Below are 17,500 nucleotides of genomic sequence, written 5' to 3'. Positions count from 1 at the left end.
GTTCAGACTACTGTAGGTATAGTGAGTGACTGATTTATGACACAAAGATGGCTATTGACCACATGTAACCTGAAGAATGACTGTGCGTGCGTGTGTGTGCCACTCTGTCAGTTGTTGTGTAATCCATCACCGACTGCAGACCCTGAACTTTGGTCTCATGGTAGAGGAAATATAGAAAGAAAGGAGGAGAAAAGAGGATAGGAGGAGAGAAGGAAGTTTATGAGAGGGGGAGAGGAAAGGAGAAGAGATGAGAGGAGAGGAGAGGAGAGAAGGGAGGTTATGAGAGGAAAGGAGAAGAGATGAGAGGAGAGGAGAGAAGGGAGGTTATGAGAGGAAAGGAGAAGAGAGGAGAGAAGGGAGGTTATGAGAGGGGGAGAGGAAAGGAGAAGAGATGAGAGGACAGGAGAATGAAGCATATAGGAGAGGAGAACAGAGGATGAGAGGAGATGAGGAGAAGAGAGGAGAGGAAAGGAAAGGAGAAGAGGTGTAGTGTAGAGGAGAGGAGAGTAGAAAAGGGAGGTTATGAGAGGAGAGGGGATGAGAGGAGAAGGAAGCGAGGAGGATAAGGGACGAGTGGAGAAGGAAACATAGGAGAGGAGGGGAGTGTTGAAAGGAGATAATATTGTTTGTATTCATTTCAAAATAACCTTCATGCAGACATAGACACACATAGACACACATACACACAAGTACATGATTGACTGAATGGGAAATGAGGTGATTGAACTCCTCCAGAAACTCTCACATAATACAGTATACAGACGCAGCTCTTTCACACGCGCGCGAACACGCACGCACACACACACACACACACACACACACACACACAACCTTTGAAATAGTTGAATAAGCCCGAACAAACTTTTAGAATTGGAATATGTGTGTGATGATAATGAAGATTTATTTGCATATTAGCCAAAAATGTTATGACGAAATAGTGCTGAAATAATAGAAACCCATGAACCACAAGTGAACTCGGTGTCCGACTAATTACACAAAGACTGTAGTCTCAAATAAGATGTATGATTTCTTAAATATTTCCCTGACTGGCAAACAAAAAAACAAGCAATCCGTATAGGCTCAGTTAGTGTAGTGACGGCTAATCTCATGGAATTGAGCAGCACCATATGGCGCCATGATAACAACCTCTCTCTAAATGTCTCTAGCCCTTTCTGGGCAGGAACCTCTTTTGAGCACTTTTAAGCATTATTTAAAACTTTAACTATTGAAAAATGGCAGATCTACAAGCTCATAGTGTGGCACCGAGTGCCGCGCTATGAGCTTGTAGGTCTGATATTTTTTAAGAATCGTGAAAATGTGGCACAAACCTTGGAATATTCTTTCAGAGAGACCGATTTTAACTCACATCTGGGGGTGCCCCTGGAACAACATATTTTGAGATGGGGGGGTCGGCGGCCAATTGCATATAATTTTTGGAGTCCTTGACATGAAATATTGAGCGATATAGGCCTAGAAACATAGGTATTTCGACGTCAGGCCTAAATGGGCTAGTGAACTCCTGTCACCGTGCCGGTGAGAGCGTTGAGGCAGGTTGTATCACAGTGTGCTCTGGCAACATGGCTGCTCACCGCTGACCAGTGTTGCCATGTCTGCTTATCATTAGCGATAATAATAATAATAATAATAATAATAAGCGCAGTTAACCCGATTCTACAAAATGTCTTGACATAGGGTTTTCAGAAAACCTATGTTTCTATGTCAGTGGTTCTCAAACTATTTTATGTCAAGGACCCCAGAAATTATCTGTATTTGGCCGCCGACCCCCATCTGAAAATATGTTGTTCCAGGGGCCCCCCCAGAAGCAAAGACTTTACTTAAAAACATTTGCTCTGAAAGAAAAGAAGATAGCCGATCGACAAGCTCGCTTGTAGATCTGCTATTATTCAACTGCTAAAGTATAACATAATCCTTAAAATATCAAAAGGGGTTCCCGTCCTGAATGGGTTAATTGCGGGTTGTGGGTTTTTGGGGTTTGTCTGTGAAATGTAGTTGCTTATTTGGTGCTTGTTTCCTAATGTTCAAACCAATGGCTCTCCTCAAACATTTTCATGTCAAGGACCTCCAAATGAATCATGTAGAGTGTAAGCCTATTAGGCCACAAACCCTGCTATCTAAAAGATATTTTAGATATCATTTTCTAAAGATTTAATTTAATAGCAGATCTACAAACATAAAACATGTGAGCTTGTAGATCAGCTATTACAGTGCTCATGGATGGGACCTCTAGTGTCTTGATAATTCATATTTTGCCATGTTCCCAGTTGAATGTTACTGTGCATGATTCAATAGATATCTCCTGTGCTGTGACACAGGTTTGGCTCACAGTTCTCCACCACTTCTCTAATCTATATTCTGTTGTATATCCCTGCAATTGTCCAATCTGAACAGTGCATCGGTACCAGACAGAAAGTAGAGCACTTTATCTTAATTTCTAAGCAGAGAGAGAGAGAGAGAGAGAACTGAAGGATTTTATTGGGGGATGGAAGGAAAGTGATTCTATATATCTCCTGGGACAAGACATAGAGAGAGAGAGAGAGAGAGAGAGACAGACAGAGTAGGTGAGTAAATGGCCAGGAAATTGACACAGTTACCCTTTTCCCAACAGAGAAAGAGCGGGATAGAAAAGAGGTAGTTTGGAGTGTTGTGGTTGTTTAGTTTGTGGGGTCATATGGAGGGTCACAATTCAATAAAACACACACTGACACGCTCACACACACACACACACACACACACACACACATGCTTGCGTGCGGAAACACACGCACACACAGAGTCAATGGTCTCTGGACATGGCTACTTCAGTGGTTAGGGACTGGCTGCTACAAACATAGTGACCATTGCTGGGGGAAGGTATACAGTCTTAAAAGCGGCAGAGAGTGAGACTGCCAATGTGGGACAGAATGTTTTACAGCTGTCGTTCATTTGTGATATTGTTGGATATACCTGAGAAGAGTGACCATGCAGCACAACGGGACTATAAAGGTTCAAGGTTGGGTACTTTATTGTTACATCTTGTGTGCATAAGAGTACATTTATTTTGGTTTGGCTGAATTCCTTCAAACAACGCAAGCAGCATGGATTTACCTTTTCCCTGTTTTTTTCTCGTTCTTCAGGACGTGAGGAAATTATATTCATTTTTTCAACAGACTACCAAACCTAAACTCAGTTTTCCCTCCATTCTTTCTCTTAAGCTCTCTTTAATGTTCTATTATTTACTCGCTTTCCCGTCTTCATAGCAGTGATAGTGGTCATGAAAAATCTCTTTCCTCTGTCAGCAATAAAGACGCTATCGGAGAGAAAGAGAGAGATGGGGGTCTCACAATCACATTAGCCAGGCTCTGTGCTGTTTTGGGGAAAATAAAGTGTGTGTGTGTGTGTGTGTGTGTGTGTGTGTGTCCCTTTATTACATGTGAGTCAATAGTGTGTGCGTGTTTGCATTCTAAAAAGAGAAAGCACTCTGCTGATATTAGCTATTTCTTTATTCAGTTTCTAATGCGATTCCACTTCATGCATGATACACACACACATACTGTACATACAATTGTGCGCACACATGCACGCACGCGCGTACGTACATCTGCTCATCCACACAAACACACACATACAGACAGGCACAAACTGATACACAGACACAAGTAGATACACACACACTCGCTGGGGAATAGAGCCCCCCCCCCCCCCCATCTCCTCGTCCATAATTCTGGAGATACACCTGACACACATCAGCAAGCAGTACGCCTACACACAGGAAATCACAGTCTGTGAGTGTGTGCGCGTGCATGCGTGCGTAGAGTTGTACACAGAGACTTTTCTCACAAACGTTTCATACTTATACCTACAAAAGGTAATTGCACTATAATTCATATAATAACCCACATAATGGTGAGCTTGGCAGCCCCCCCCCCCCCCCCCCTTCACATTCAGTAGATCCCGTGATCTTTTGTGGCCAGATGTAATTTCCTGGGGTCTAGTAGGACTATAGTGAATAATAATAAAAAACGCTGTAAACATTTTGTTAAAATATACATGTTTAGCCCCATGTTCGAATGCCCCCGCCCTCCTGTCAACAACAGCTAAAACGAAAGTAAGAAAAAAAAAAAAAAATGCACTCATCTTTTACTTCCTCTAATAACCTAAAATATGAACCATGGTTGGAAAAAAAACAAAGTTGTCCTTTAAACCTTGAAAATGGTGGTGTCAACTGTCGACTCTCTGTTCGGTTGACATCCACCTTTCGATTGGACTCTTTCACTTCCATGGACTACTGTGTCGCAGTTCAAAACAGATCCCAACTGATTCCCGACCAATCAGTATGCAACTTGGACGGTGCTGAAGCCCACAGCGCAGCCATCTGCTTTATTATCTATAGATTTACGGCGCCTCTGATGATTAGACGGAAGCGCCTGAAAATGGTGTCCTTGTACTGTGTTCCTCTGTGTGGACGTACATAAATTGTTAAAGCGTGCGTGCGTCTGTGTGCGTCCGTGCGTACCTGTTAGCACTATAGTGACTGAAGCATTACAAATATGATTTAACAGAGCAGGATGAGATAGAATGCAGCGAGCACAGGAAGGGGAGTGTCGAGGGTGTTCTTTACATAGCGGAAACATTTCCAAAGCTCCTGGCTGCAGTGTTAGCACACGCCGTATACACAATAAAACCATCAGCGTGAATTTAACTCAAGATGCGTATACATACTGTACACACGAGCAGCTCGTCTATACGGAGAGACATAATGTATTCCGAAGCTAAGAAAGATTCCTCCTTTTTGGAGAGTGCTTATTGTTAGTTGAGGCGCACAAAGTGAATGTGAAACTATTGTGATGAAGGCTTGTTAATTATGCGTAGTTTCAGAGTTAGTTCAGGCAGGTATAGTAGGCCATAATGCACGTGTATCACATGTGGCTTATGGAACTGTGACAGACTGTACAATTTTCCCTTTTTTTCAATAAAAATGTACAAAAGTATTGGCAGCAACATATACTTACCAAAGTAAGTGACATTTTTCAAAATAAATAATATATTTTTTCTTTTTCTCTTCTAATATTTTTTATCCCACAATTTTGTAACCCATTTTTCACCCATGTGTCAATTATCTAATGTGATCCTGGGCTCTACACACCCTCCGCCAACCTGGGGAGAGCAACGGACTTGAACGCATGCTTCCTTCATGCATGAGTGTCCAAGTTGCTCCTTGACACCTGACAGGGGGGAGATTCCCTGGTTGGACGTAGCGCGTGAAAGGAACACGTTATTCCAACCAGTTCCTTTGCCCTCCATCAGGCGCCCCGGCTGGCCAGGGGGAGGCAGTTTAGAGACCAGGATTACTGCATGTTTTTTGTGAGGGTACCTTCCCTAGGGGACACGGGGATAACACAGAAGGGGCCTTTCGTTATTCTTTTTTTCCTGCCATCTACGGCTAGGGTACGGCAGGTGCCAACTACGAACATGTTCGTAGACAACCGTATACTCCATTTATGAAAGCGGCAACCGTCAATGTACCTTTTAGCTTGGCTCCGGTTGATGTGTGTGTGTGTGTGTGTGTGTGTGTGTGTGTGTGTGTGTGTGTGTGTGTGTGTGTGTGTGTGTGTGTGTGTGTGTGTGTGTGTGTGTGTGTGTGTGTGTGTGTGTGTGTGTGTGTGTGTGTGTGTGTGTGTGTGAGAGTGTGTGAGAGTGTGTGTGTGTGAGACTTGACTGCAGCAGCGTCACCAGAGGGTGCTGAAAGTACCTCTAGTTGTTGTATGGGTGGTCTGTGTAGGTAAGCTTTCTTTCTTTCTACGGCTATAGCACATTGATGTGTCCCTACATTGAACCCCCCCCCCCCCCGCACCCTTGTAGTGTTTTAGTGCAACACTCTGAGCTCTTATTCAGGGGAATTGAAACCATATATAGCTTGCTTTGTCTCAAGATAATCAATGTTTGTGCAGTTAAGAAAAAGCAGACCATTTGTCAGATTGACACTTCTCCATTTCTGAGTCTATCCAATGTTTCTTTTTTTTAATGGAATCATTTGCCCTGTGAATTCACGGAGCATATACTATGTACAAAAGAACCACATGAAACCCTCAGTTCAGAAACGCCACAAACTGGATTGGCGGCCACCGAGTGTGCTTTAATAACGTGCATCATCTGCCAGTATGAATGATTGCATGCTTTTGATGTGCCTATAAGTAGTCGTTGAAAGGGAGGGAGAATACTTTGTGCTGAGGTGAGGCTTAATGAAGACACTACTATACAGAGAGAGAGAGAGATGGAGGGTGACATGAAAGGAAGGGTGAGACAAAAGATGAGATGAGAGGTGGGCGAAACACTTAAGCAAATACAGGCAAGACAGTGATGGATGAGGGATAGAGAGAGAGAAAATAGAAAACATGGAAAATGGTGCATTTATATAGCGCTATATTCCTACACCAAAGGCGGAGAAAACTATTCAAGCCTGCACATCGGGGCAGGAACAATTAGGGGTTCGACACTCACTCTGGGGGAGCCCGGGATCGAACTGGGAACCACACAGTTCTCATCCGGTCGTTGTACCGGCCACTCTACCAGATTGACACCGGCGCTCTATAGGATGAAGAGTTGTTTGGAGGTCTGCTTAAAAAGAGTACAATGGTGGATTGTTGCTTACCACACTGAATGCTGACTGAGAGGACGATGTTTTTTAAGGGGAACAAGAGGCAGGAATAGGAAGGAGAAGTAGAAGTGTCAAATGAGAAAAGATGAGAGGAGAGGAAGCAGGAGAAAGACTTAGGAGGCAGACGAAGAATGAGAGGCGCGGCGGGAGGTGGCAGAGCGATGTTGGGAAGATGGAGAGAGCGATAAAAAACCCCTCCCTATAAATAAATACCTAGACGAGGGGGGAGTTTGGAGCTATGGAAGCCCCCTCCCAATAAATAAATACCTAGACGAGGGGGGAGTTTGGAGCTATGGAAACCCCCTCCCAATAAATAAATACCTACAATGAAACACTGAGAAGAGGGTCGAAAGGAAGAAATTAAACATGGGAGGGATGAAAGGAAGGAGAGAGAGGCAGGGAGGGGGGGTTGTTGGAGGCTCGAGATGGGAGATGAATCGGCAAACACATCGATATCAGCCGATTTCAGTTGTTTTTAGATTAATTGGCATCGGTTTGATTAATCAATCAGACCGATTAATTAATCTGTCCGATTAATCGGTCTGTCTTTACGGATAAACAAGCCCAAAGTATAACAGCTTGAACAAATCTACAAGCTCACAATATAAAGTATTTAAGTTCAATCTGACTTGCCTAAGCCTGCTGTGCAGATACCCTGTTACATGTATTTTTTTCAGAATGGACAAAATTATTATAATGTTTCAATACAGAATGAGATCATATCGATCGGTATAATATCGATTATCGGCCATAACAGCAATTAATTATATCGGATATCGATATCGCCCAAAATGTCTCATCGGCACATCCCTACTCGACACATGCTTGGGGAGAGATGAGAGGAAAGGTTAGAAATGGGCGGAGAACAATTTACAAGATAAAAAGAAAGGAAATATGGCGGAGGAGGAGAAAGGGGGGTGAAAAGGGGGAGGTGAAGATGACAGAGAGAACAGACAGAGCAGGGGTAGAGTCAGAGGCAGACGGGATGGGGAGTGGAGACATGAGAGGAGAGGAGGGGTGAAGATGGGGAGTGGAGACATGAGAGGAGAGGAGGGGTGAAGATGGGGAGAGGAGACATGAGAGGACAGGAGGGGTGAAGATGCTAACTGTAGATGAAAGGGAGAAGAAACAGGTATAGAAACGGAGGGAACAAACGAACGAATGCAGAGAGAGAGTGCAAGCTGGTGGAAGTGGAGAGAGATGAAAGGTTGGAAGAGAGGGAGGGGTAGATAGGCCAGCCGCAGGGGGTCTTAAGGAGACCTTGCTGCAGGAAAGACCAATGGGATGGGTATTTTTTACTTATTTTTTGTATTGCCTGCGTTGCCCTCGTATGAACTAGGAACTCGATTCCCTCCTATTGCAAAGTGTACATACATGCAGACTTCATGTCTGTCTGTCTGTCTGTCGACTGTCGGTGTTAGGTCAGTCAGTCTGTGTGTCTGTATGGCTGTATGAATATACAAATAAATGTAAAAACTCAAAAGTAGCTAAAATAGCGATGGCGCATTGCGACACGTTGTGAGCTTGTGGATCGGTTTACATTTGCACGACACAATCAAAGATGAAGTAGGCAGATACAAGTTGTCTTTGTTCGTAAATTGGAAATACTTGCAGGTAAAGTACCTATAAAATACCTCAAAACTATGCTTGAGTACAGACAGTACTTTTTTTTCTTTTACACAACCGGATGTAGCTTTCACACTGAAAAATATCAAGAGACAGAGCGGGCGATAGAAGGAGAAGCTGAGATGAAAGAGAGGATGAGATGAAACACAGACAGACAGAGGGGAGGTGGGGGAGAGAGAGAGAGAGAGAGAGACACAGACAGACAGAGGGGAGGTGGGGGGGAGAGAGAGAGAGAGAGAGGACAATTAAAGCCTATCTCTTCACGGTGTGTTTGGTGTGAGCGTCATCATCGTCTCCACTTTGAGCTCAACTGTTCCCGTCTTTAAAATACTCATGACGTGCATTTCTAGCGGGCCTTTTTTGATGTGTGGGGGAGGTGACAGGAGCAAAATGACACACGCACTGCAGGCACACACACACGCACACACACACACACACACACACACACACACACACACACACACACACACACGCACACACACGGTCACACACACACACACACACACACACACACACACACACACACACACACACACACACACACACACACACACACCACACACAGTAGGAGTATGCTGAACAGAGTGACGGGTAAGTGCCCGAGGGTGAAGGTTGAGGAGTGAGGGGGGGGGGGGGGGGGGGTGTAAGTACTGTACTTTTGAGGTATTTGTACTCCACTACATTTATTTGACTATTTATTTTAGAATAGATCGGCTATTTCAAAATAAGTTTTATTCATTTGAAAACTTGAAATGAGACATTCTACTACTTTGGTACTTTAAGTACATTTTGCGTGAGAGAGTTTAGGTGAATTTCATGCCAGGAGTAAAAGCAAAGGCAGAGTGGATGGAGGCTAGAGGAGGAGAGATGAAAGAGGAAGAGATGAGGGAGGGAGGAGGGAGGGGGGGGGAGGAGGGAGGGAGGGAGGGAGCAGGGGGGGGGGGGATGTATGGGTAGCTGCAGGGAAAGAAGGAGGAGGATAAAAAAAACACTGTCGCAGCGGAAACAGAGAAGTTTGGCTCTGTTCCAGACCTGATGGAGGAATACAAACCCAAAACAAAACATCTCCTCTCCTCTCCTCTCCTCTCCTCTCCTCTCCTCTCCTCTCCTCTCCTCTCCTCTCCTCTCTCTGTCCCCTCCCCTCCCCTCCCCCCCCTCTCCTCTCTCTCTCTCCTTTGGGAAATCAACGTCAGAAAGAGTGAACCACACCTGACTGAATGTGGAAAAGCCATCTGTAAAAGATTACAAAAGACCATTAAAAGGCCATTCAAGACCTGTTTGCCTCCCTGCGTGCAATTTGTACGAACGCGTTCCCGGCTCATTGTAATCTGGGTAACAAGTGTGCCATCTTGACTGTTGATTTGCTAATTCGCCGATCCACCTTTCTGCATCTAATTGGATAATAACACATTCATTAGAGTGAGGACCCGAAAGGAGGCACGGAGAACAATTATTGTTCTCTGTGTCTCCTTTTAGGGACCTTGCGCTAATGAGGAGCGCTGCGTTTATTATCCTGAGTGTTTAATTTGTATCTGTCTTCTTATAATTGTTTAATGCGTGGGTCTATTTGTTAATTTCTTCACGTGTCCATCTGTTCCTCTCTCTGCTCCTATTGGTTAACTCTGTTTCTCTCTCTGCTCCTATTGGTTAACTCTGTTCCTCTCTCTGCTCCTATTGGTTAACTCTCTTCCTCTCTCTGTTCCTATAGGTTAACGGGATTCCAGGTGCCGCCCCCTGTCACCAGTACAGGAAATGTGTTCTCTCTGAGGTTGACCAGTGACTTTGCTGTCTCAGCTCACGGCTTCAAGCTCAACTATGAAGGTACGAGTCTGTGTGTGTGTGTTTGTGCACGCACGCTTGCACGTGTGTGTGTGTGCGTCTGCGAGACGGCAAATATTTATACTGTATATACAGTGATATGCACGTGTATCTGCATATCGTGTAGGGCTCAACGAATCAAACTTTGGAAGTCATTTTCCCAGCAATGACAGTAGCCGCACACTCTGCATGAGTCTGACATCCTGACTCTGCACTTCTTCTTTTTGCTATACTATACCATAGCCTCTCTTGTCAGAGAGGTATAGGCATGGTGGGGGTAATCCACCCATGTCCCATTACCGAGACAGACCATCTCCCCCGAATGCTATGCCTCCTCGCACCCCTGGGAATTAATTTGACCAGCGGAGAGTGACTAAAGGCGTGCGTTCATACTTTGTTGCATGCTGGTGTCGCGTGCTGAAGATGGCATAACTACAAGCTCATGTGTAGCCCAGAAAAAAAACGGTTTGCATGTCATGTGGCCCATAGTTCTGGGTTCTATCCACTGTTTCCTTGGCGCGAGGCAGCTCCATGTATAATACATATATGTGTAAGTACACCCCCTGGGCATGATGCTATAGTCTGTTACACTCAGTGCTGCCCTTGATGTGGAGTGCCAGTTAGTGAGGCACTGGGTCCTGTTTTTATAGTCTCTGGTATGACTGGGCTGGGATTTGCAACGTCCAAACTCCCAGTCTCAGGGCGGACACGCTAACCACAAGGCCACGGAGCTGGTTGGTTGGACACGAAGTCCAGTATGAACTAAGCATCACGCGGCAGAATATGGGGATTCGTTTGACCAGCGGTGCTCTGGCACAATCGCAGCCAATTGTGTTCTTCGGAACACCTGGCCAAGCCGGATGCGCACTAACTATACCCCTGCACCACCCGTAGTAGTAGCGTTAAACATGTCTTTATACATGGTAGTAGTTTTACTGTATACATTACTCCCATACAAAGTCAGAATTCCGCCTTGACGGAACGATATCTTAATGTTAAACATAAAAAGAGACGGAGAACATTGTACCACAGGAACTCGTATTATGACACTAGGGGAGGCAATCCAATTCCAAACCACTCACTGGTTCCTATATTCAAAATGGATGTAATTTGTTTGGTTGTCACTCTCTTAAGAAGGTTTGATGTCTGTGTTAAATGGAAGAGATTCAGATTAGCCTTGTCGCACTGTTAGTGAAACTGTTACATGTGAGGTGACAAACATTTAACGTAGTATGAGCACCAGCTTGCTAACCAACTCCCAGATGAACAAACACATGCACGTGACGTGTGTGTGTGTGTGTGTGTGTGTGTGTGTGTGTGTGTGTGTGTGTGTGTGTGTGTGTGTGTGTGTGTGTGTGTGCGTGCGCACACACACACACACACACACACACAAAGAGAGAGCACTGTGCATGTCAAGCCTGCGGTTCCCTGCGGTCCCAGCTGGTTGCTTGTGTTAATGATATGACATGCTGCTAAAGTGTGTCTGAGTGTGCACGCGTGTATGGGTTTTCAGCCCTTGCGAGCGTGTTGATGTCAGACTGTTTGCGTGGTTCTGAATGGGCTGGCTCTTGGCTTAGCCCTTGATGATCACATAACTGGCAGAAGAACAACGCCCCGGTTAAACTCTGTAGACATGCAGTGTTGCTGTGAACCGTCCCAGATTCATCTGGTGGCACAAGTCCTTGCTCATACAGCCCTTGGCTCAGGCTCGCCGTGTGTGTGTGTGTGTGTGCCTGTGTGCATGCGTGCGTGCTCTCACTGAGAGCATCCAGGAGACTTATCTGAACCCCCCACTGTGGACACATTTAGCTCATTGGCTCAGTGTGTGTAGGGGGGTGGTGGTGGTGGGGGGGGGGTGCGTTCACACTCAACAATCCTGTGCTTGAAATAATGTGATGATGTGAAAACGGTAAATAGTGATGACGGTACAGAAGTGGGAGGTGTTCCCTCGGTCATGGCGCGTTGTGAACGTTCGGGCGTTTAGCTCACCAGCAGCCAGGCAGGCTGTAAGCCCTCGCTGCATAGCGGGGGGTTTGATCTCAGCGGCAGAAATATCCTGAGTCATGACAATTATCTGCATGTAATCCCTTGACATTGAAATGCAGAACCCAGCGGGAAAGTAAAAGTCCTTGTCATTGTTTAAGCCACGCGTTGGCAATATAATGCATCCCCCATTTTGCTTTCGAGGGAAAGCAAATGGCTAATTTAAATCCGTGTTCAAATGGGAATCATGGGGGCAGCCATAGCTGAATGGGTAGAGAGGCCTTCTGGGAATCAGGAGGTCCTCTGTTTGGCCCCTCCGGTTCAACCATACTGTAGATGAATGGGTAGAGAGACCTTCTGGGAATCAGGAGGTCCTTGGTTTGGCCCCTCTGGTTCAACCATACTGTAGATGAATGGGTAGAGAGACCTTCTGGGAATCAGGAGGTCCTTGGTTTGGCCCCTCTGGTTCAACCATACTGTAGATGAATGGGTAGAGAGACCTTCTGGGAATCAGGAGGTCCTCTGTTTGGCCCCTCTGGTTCAACCATACTGTAGATGAATGGGTAGAGAGACCTTCTGGGAATCAGGAGGTCCACGGTTTGGCCCCTCTGGTTCAACCATACTGTAGATGAATGGGTAGAGAGACCTTCTGGGAATCAGGAGGTCCTCTGTTTGGCCCCTCTGGTTCAACCATACTGTAGATGAATGGGTAGAGAGACCTTCTGGGAATCAGGAGGTCCTTGGTTTGGCCCCTCTGGTTCAACCATACTGTAGATGAATGGGTAGAGAGACCTTCTGGGAATCAGGAGGTCCTCTGTTTGGCCCCTCTGGTTCAACCATACTGTAGATGAATGGGTAGAGAGACCTTCTGGGAATCAGGAGGTCCACGGTTTGGCCCCTCTGGTTCAACCATACTGTAGATGAATGGGTAGAGAGACCTTCTGGGAATCAGGAGGTCCTCTGTTTGGCCCCTCTGGTTCAACCATACTGTAGATGAATGGGTAGAGAGACCTTCTGGGAATCAGGAGGTCCTCTGTTTGGCCCCTCTGGTTCAACCATACTGTAGATGAATGGGTAGAGAGACCTTCTGGGAATCAGGAGGTCCTCTGTTTGGCCCCTCTGGTTCAACCATACTGTAGATGAATGGGTAGAGAGGCCTTCTGGGAATCAGGAGGTCCACGGTTTGGCCCCTCTGGTTCAACCATACTGTAGATGAATGGGTAGAGAGGCCTTCTGGGAATCAGAAGGTCCTCACTTTGGCCCCTCCGGTTCATTCAAACCTTTATTTATTCTCAAAAATCATTGAGGTTGCCGTCGTTTGCAATGTCGTCGAGATACATCATGGTACAATTCATCAATCAATGATAAAACAAAACGGAACAGAAACGTTTCCCCTATATCCCTGTATCGTCAGTCTGTCCAGTGTGTGTGTCGTGAAGTGTCCCTGAGCAAGACACTTAACCCCTTAACTGCCCCCTGTGTGCTCCGTTATGTGTAAATGCACGGGACAATTATTGTACAAAATGTACAGTGACTAAAATGCCCCCCAAGGAATGAGGATAAGTTGAATGAATGATACAATGTGACTGTATCATGCATCTTACTTACCATAGGCTACTGTATTCAGTATGTTGGCACCCTGGAGAGAGACATGAGAAGATAAGATACACATTCAGTATAGCCTTATAACCGACGGCATATGGAAGCTGTAACACTTACATTATGAATGAGTATTATGAATACAGTGTCAAATATATAAGAAAATCTCTCTATCTCACTCTCTCTGTCTCTCTCACACACACACACACACACACACACACACACACACACACACACGCCATATCACCAAAGCCCAAAGGCCCCCAAAACCCTTGCCCTGGAAAGGCCTCTGCTTAAGTGGTAGATTGGATAAGACAGCGGCACATTCAACTTCCATGGTCGCGTGGCGCTGGTGATGACGGGCGCGGGTCCGCGGTCGGAGCCCAGGCGCTCGCCAGGGTCCACAGGACACATCCTTATGTGTCAGTCATGCTAACGAGGACCAGCGCTTCCCCTCTCGTGTCAAACCCACAGGGCCGTCTGCTAGTGGAACAGACAGCCTCCTCATTACTGGGGAAGATAATTCGATAGATGGACCCTGCGCGCCGTCCGCTGAACTGTGGTATTTTACACCAGAGAGATGAGTTGGACTGTCTTCCTCGGATTTGCAGAGGAGTAATTTATTCATTTGCTTCAAATCAAAGCCAGAGTCGTAAATGTATTGCAGGGAGATGCAGTGTTGAACAACTCTTTTCTGCACAGCAACACTGTGTCATTAACTATTAGTATAGATTACATTTAAAAAAAGATAATGTATAGCTATAGCAACACTTACAGATTGCTGGCTGCCTTTTGTGGTTGCATGTACATACTTGGGTGGTGTGAGCTGGGTGCATGTTGGCGGGGGGGACCCTTATGGATCTGTAACTCTGAGAGTGTAAAAAATGGAACCAAATGAACCCGTAATGATCAATTCGGTTCCGTTTTGTACTCTCAGAGTAATAGGGGGGTCCATGGGGCTATCAAACCGTGGGTCCTTTAACCGAATGAGTTTGAGAGTCACTGCATTTACAAGTCCAGCTTGTGCATGGCAAAAAGCCTCGACAAAACGGTTGCCCCGACAAGAACCTACAAAATGGGATAAACGTCTTACCCCGTGAAGGTCTGGTTCATCTGCACAACAAAGTCCCTCCATCATGCATTCCAACAGGGCAGATCGTATAGACTGTGGACCAGCAGGTGTTCTAACCCTCCTCCTGGAGCCCCTCTGTGTTGTGTGGCTTCTGCCTGCTGTGAAGCACTTTGATGTGTGGATGGAGGAGTCTTCGCTGAGCCTTTCTTCCTGTTTCTCTGAAGACTGAAGTCACATCATCACTAATTCATAAACCAACGCATGCCATGGGACACATAACGTGTGTGTGTCCGTGTGTGTGCGTGTGTGTGTGTGTGTGTGTGTGTGTGTGTGTGTGTGCGCGCGCGCGTGCGCGTGCGTGACAGAGAAATGTATAATTTAGCACAATGTCAGAAGCGAGTTGATATTCTGCTGATGAGATGGAATCACAGATGATCACAGTTCTTAGAGACATGCACGTGCGCGTGCACACGCACACACGCACACAACAACAACACATCATGCATCATTCAATTGATTCTCTTGTAGATGAATTGTTTTGTCCTTTCCTGAAGCCATTCATCCTTCTTCCTCCTATACATTATTCTGTTCCAATTCTTTTTGATCTCTCCTCTCCTTTTCCTCCATGTCCATTCCCCTTGTACTGTAGTCCCTTGTTACTGCTGATCCCCCGTACCCCCTGCTGTCACTGACACCCTCAGTCCACTTCTTCGGTAAGACTTAAAGCTGGACGCATGCTCCACTTTTCGGTGATCACCCGTTCACCACGGTGGTTGCGCACGGGGGTGACACTACTGCGCATACGAGACGACGCAACAACGCGTCGCATAAGCCCCAAACAGGCCGAGCTCATCACATTCCCCAACCAGGAACTACTGTAACTACTGTACTGTTAACTACCTTAACATAGTTATACGTTATATAAGTCGTAATACTTCATGAACTTTGCAATAAGTTGTTATGCACAATTATAACCATTTCAACAAGTGTTTTAATGCCTTACACGCACATTACAATGCGTTATGAATGTGATTATAATGCATTACAGACCCGACCTTCAAGTAAAGTGTGTATTCTAACCCCTATATGTTGGGGAGGAACTTCACCCCTGTGCCACCTGTCCTGAGTGCCTACATAATTGTATTCCATTCAAATGTGTTTCTAGTCTTTCTTAACCGACCTTAAGTTGTTCAGAAAGCCGTCAGGATTTAGCAGACATGTATTGGATCTGATCTCAGGTCTCAATGGGAGACGGCTGTTTGAACAGCGTGTTGCAGCACAGTAGCATCATGTCAGAACCTTGTTTGGTGCATGCCACGGAGAAGATGAATGGCTTTGGCTGCGTGACAGAATGCGGAATAGGCATGCTGTTGATTCCAGGTATCCTGGGACACTTCGTATGGAGTGGTTGTACCATAGCAAACAGCGATTGTTTGCCACGCGCATACGTCGGTGCACGCACATTTAAACACACGCACACACACACACACACACACACACACACACACACACACACACACACACACACACACGTCTGCTTGTACATTCTACACACATGTTGACCCAACAGCCAACAGGCATGCACATATGGAGATAGACTAGCCCAAACGCCCACTTGTAAACAACACCGCTCCCACATGTCATATCTTTTCACATTACATTCTACAGAGAGAGAACACATATTTGGCCTAGAACATGTTACGTGGCTAACAAGTCTGGAGGGATATTCCTCTCCTCTCCTCTCCTCTCCGTTCATCATCTTCATTCAATATGTCTTGGTATGGAAGCTATGTTTGGTCCAAATCTTAAGCACGCAAGTTGTCGGTAGTGCAGGTGGGAATGCTTTCTGGAGCCTCACATCAGACAGATGTCACTGTTCTGAATGTTGTGCGATCTGTGCTCTCCATCTGTGCAGATCTCCATTAGTCACACACAACATCTTAGGGGAAGTACACTTGCCCAGTCTTGATGAAACCCGGGTAAAAGACGGGGTGTTGCCAGATGTGGCTTTTACTAAAATGCTCTAATTGGACTACCGGGGGGATTGTATAGCAATTAGCTGAAGAAAAGAACACTGAACAGGCCTCTCCCTCGCCGTTTGGTTTCAGATACCGTCATTAGATTGTGTATAGCGATGCAATGCATCACCAGAAGTGATTTTTCTCCACAAAGCTCTTCAAAATGAAATATTATGTCTGGTATCAACGCACGCTCGGGAATTACGGTTGTGTCTCATGGATCGCTCGGGCAGAGGTGCTGCATCATTCAATCTGGCTTGCGTTAGTGAATGTATACTGTTGTTGCATTGATCAATGATTCCCAGGTTATAGCCGCTCAGTTGACACAGTAGAGAGATATGCTGATGAATGTTGTAAGCTTCTGAACGCTTGTGGCTGTCCGCCTCCCACACTGGGTGAGGGAGCTGTGCTGTGTGTCATAGTGGTGACTGGGTGGCACAGCCTGCTCCACTGTTCTGCTGCTGTTACTTACACAAGTTCACGACAGGGATGCAAATATGCAAATGCAATCATTCTTTCAATTGCTTTTCTGATTCATCAATCTCGAAGCCTATACTTTATACAAATCAACGAATCAACCTGATTCTTTTTGTTGTTGAATCGACTAAACGTATTATTGTGATTAACCACACAAGCCCTATGTTATACATAGTTCTACAACGGTGGCACACAAATGATACGCGAAAATATATCTTGTTTTTTTAAATCAATTGCACCACTACTGTTCAT

At 45.6% G+C, this 17,500-nt stretch overlaps 1 protein-coding gene across 2 annotated transcripts in view; it reads left to right on the top strand.

Annotated features, from left to right (window-relative positions):
- csmd3b (CUB and Sushi multiple domains 3b) overlaps positions 1-17,500 on the top strand; it is a gene marked incomplete at its 3' end in the record, with an annotated part of 479,766 nt that overhangs the window by 124,184 nt on the left and 338,082 nt on the right. For both annotated transcript variants that reach the window (XM_080787482.1, XM_080787483.1), the window contains one exon: positions 9,990-10,102. In XM_080787482.1, the coding sequence (XP_080643608.1) occupies positions 9,990-10,102 (113 nt within the window). The remainder of the gene's footprint in view (positions 1-9,989; positions 10,103-17,500) is intronic.

This window comes from Protomyctophum bolini (genome assembly GCF_963924005.1).
Source record: "Protomyctophum bolini genome assembly, chromosome: 17".
Lineage (NCBI taxonomy): Eukaryota > Metazoa > Chordata > Actinopteri > Myctophiformes > Myctophidae > Protomyctophum > Protomyctophum bolini.
The sequence above is the reverse complement of the archived record's forward strand: the minus strand, read 5'-3'. Positions and strand labels throughout refer to the sequence as shown.